Here is a 3,556-nt window from a genome sequence, read left to right on the forward strand (position 1 = left end):
GAAACGATTTCATTTTGAACTTATCATCTTTAATATAATAATAATAAACCATCAAATGAGTGATTAATTAAGATAGCAAAGTGTCACATGCCTTGTATAACAAGACAGGGCCGGTGACAAAAAATCACATGATCAATCAATTATTATTAAATTCAGAATTGTCTTTATGTATGATTTTTATTTTATATAGAAAAGGGTAACTACAAGAAAAGTCGTTGACTGTGAAATGTCGCTTTCGTTTACTCAAAAGTGAAAATTATCTCATCCACATGAATGGGCAACGACTGGTTCTGATAATGGTATCACTTAGTTCAGCAGCTGGGGATAAAGCCAATTTATAAAGCTTCAAAATTAATAATTATTTGCCTTGAAAAATGGGGCAATGGTGGCTTGACTTAGGAGGCTTCAAAGTAAGCGACATGCGGTTTTATTTTTCTTTTACCTTTTCCAGCCCAAACAAAAACCAAAAAATATGCATAAACCACCTCAACTTTCTAGTTCCAAGAGTAACAGTTGCTAAAAGAAAATCATGAAACTACCACTATTTCCTAGTATGTTTTTGAATTTTCCATTGATATTACTCTCCTTGTTTCATCTTTTGCTTGCTGTTGAAATTTCTTCCTCTGTTCGACTGGTTTGCCGTAGCAATGAGAGCTTGGCTTTGTTGCAGTTCAAAGAAAGCCTCATCAGCAGCAGGGATGCTTGTAAAGACCCTTTTGGTTATCCAAAAGTTGAATCATGGAAACTCCATGGAAAAGGTGGAGATTGTTGCTCTTGGGATGGTGTGGAATGTGATGAAAGAAGTGGCCATGTAGTTGGTCTGAACCTCAGCAACAGTTGTCTCTATGGTTCTTTCAACTCAAGCAATAGCCTTTTCCAACTTGTTCATCTTCGGATGCTGGATCTGTCCAACAATGATTTCAACCTTTCAGAAATCCCATCTGCAATTTCCAATCTCTCAAGGTTAACTTCTCTCAGACTATCTAATTCTTCGTTTTCCGGTCAAATTCCTTCTCAACTTTCACATCTATCAAACTTATCTTTTCTTGATCTTTCTTACAATATAGATATTATTTATGAAGAAAATTTGTTGGAACTGAAAACTTCTATTCTGAGAAATCTAGCAAAAAACCTAAAAAGCTTAGAGATACTTCATCTAGATTATGTAAACGTATCATCGGAATTACCTGAAACACTGGCCAATTTGTCTTCTTTGACAACTCTGTCTCTAGAAAATTGTGGATTGTCTGGTGAATTCCCACCTAGCATATTTCATCTCCCTAACTTACAGTTTCTAAATGTCCAGTACAATGTAGATCTTACTGGGTTTATCCCAGAATTTCACTCCAGCAGTCCCCTAAAGTCATTGAGGCTTAGGAGCACAAATTTCTCTGGTCAACTACCTTCTTCAATAGGGAACATAAATTCCCTATATGATATGGTTATTAGCTACTGTAACTTCTCAGGTCCCATTCCATCTTCTTTTACCAACTTGACCCAACTGTCCTATTTGGATTTGTCCCACAATCGTTTAACTGGTGAGATCCCACTTTGGATCATGAAACTGACCAAATTGAAAAGGCTATACCTTTCATTCAATGAGTTTCAGGGCACAATTCCAACTGCCATCTCTGAACTCATGAATCTTGAGTATCTTGACCTTGCTTCAAATCGCCTTAATGGAACAGTGGACATGGACATGTTTCGAAATCTCAGGAATTTAACTCTACTTCTTTTGTCATCCAATGCCTTGTCATTGGTTTCGAAACCCAGTTCGACTTTTGTTCAGAAGTTTCATGTTCTAGGATTTGGTTCATGCAACTTAACCAAGTTCCCAAGTTTCCTGCAGAACCAAAATGAATTACAGTGGCTGGACCTGTCAAACAACAGCATTCATGGCTTGATACCCAAATGGATTTTGAATATCAGTAAAGAAACCATGCAGTATCTGAACCTAGGCCAAAACTTTTTGACAGGCTTTGAGCAATCTCCTCTTTTTCTTCCCTGGTCAGCTTTAGAAGTAATAAGCCTTGGATACAACAATTTGCAAGGATCAATCCCAGTTCCTCCACCATCCACGATGGTTTACATTCTCAATGACAATGAACTGACTGGAGAAATCCCAAGATCAATTTGCAGCCTGAATCAACTCAACACCCTCGATTTGTCTTACAACAAATTGAGTGGCTTGCTTCCTCCATGTTTCAACAACTTCAGTAATTCTCTGACATATTTGAAGCTACGAAAGAACCATTTTTATGGCACGATTCCTTTGACATTCACAAAGGAAAACGGCTTAAAAATGTTCGATTTAAGCGAGAACCAATTTAAGGGTCAGATTCCAAGGTCACTTGCAATCTGCACAATGCTAGAGTATGTTGACCTCAGTAGCAATCAGATCAATGACACTTTTCCATTCTGGTTGGGAAATCTTCCTTACTTCAAAGTTCTTATCCTGCGTGCTAATCAATTCCACGGTGCAATAAAGAGCCCTGACTTGGAAACAAGCATTTATGGTTTTCCTGCTTTGCAAATCATTGATCTCTCTTATAATGATTTCTCCGGACCTTTGCCCTCGAGCTACTTCCAGAGTTGGAATGCCATGAAATTTGTACCCACCGGGGGGTTAGCATATATGAAGGCACCAATGTATCTCAAAATGGAGAGTTGTGGATGGATTAATCAGTTCCATTACTCCTTTTTACTGATGAACAAAGGCACAGAGACAGAATACGACAAGATCAATGAATTCCTCACTGTCATCGATCTTTCAAGCAACAGATTGGATGGTAACATTCCTGAGTGCATTGGCAATCTTCAAGGTCTATACTCACTCAACCTTTCCCACAACATTCTCACAGGTCACATTGTACCATCCTTGGGAAACATAACAATGTTGGAATCATTGGACCTTTCTCACAATGAGCTTACAGGGGAGATTCCTCAAGAACTAAAACAGCTCAAATCGCTTTCTTCCTTCTATGTCTCTTACAATCATCTAAGAGGTGTCATACCAAAAGGGGAACAATTTGACACTTTCGACGCGAATTCATTCGATGGGAATCCAGGATTATGTGGGAAGCAATTGTCGAAAGGGTGTGACGGGTCTGAGAACCCCCCAACATCTACAGCATTTGAAGAAGATGAAGGCTCAATCTTCGAGTTTGAGTTAGAGTGGAGAATTGTTGTGGTGGGATTTTCAACTGGGATAGCAGTTGGAGTTGGCATTGGCTACTGGTTCACCACTCGGAAACGTAGCTGATTTGTGAAGCACTTTGGAGGTATCATCTAGAGCAGCAATGGACCAATAAATATGTATGCTTCTGTTATCTGTTCTATATTCACTAAATCTTTTAATTTAGTCATGTTTCATTACTTTGTTTTTAATTGTATTATTGGAACCTTTTTAAGTGCACTAATTTAAAATAACAAAACTATAATCTTGTTAACTAATGTAATTAATTTTTATGCCTGTTTTTTGTTTGCTCTGTTAAATTTTAGGATGTATGAAATTGGAGAAATGAGATTTTTTTCATACTTTCTCAGTTTACTGAAA

The 3,556-nt window shown here is 37.7% G+C and overlaps 1 protein-coding gene across 1 annotated transcript; it reads left to right on the forward strand.

The window, feature by feature from the left end:
• The first annotated feature begins 553 nt into the window (after positions 1-553).
• LOC107433877 (receptor-like protein 7) lies at positions 554-3,262 on the forward strand. The gene has a single exon (XM_016045254.3). The coding sequence runs from the start codon at positions 554-556 to the stop codon at positions 3,260-3,262; it is 2,709 nt and encodes a 902-aa protein (XP_015900740.3).
• Positions 3,263-3,556: the final 294 nt, after the last annotated feature.

Source organism: Ziziphus jujuba, chromosome 4, assembly GCF_031755915.1.
Source record: "Ziziphus jujuba cultivar Dongzao chromosome 4, ASM3175591v1".
NCBI lineage: Eukaryota > Viridiplantae > Streptophyta > Magnoliopsida > Rosales > Rhamnaceae > Ziziphus > Ziziphus jujuba.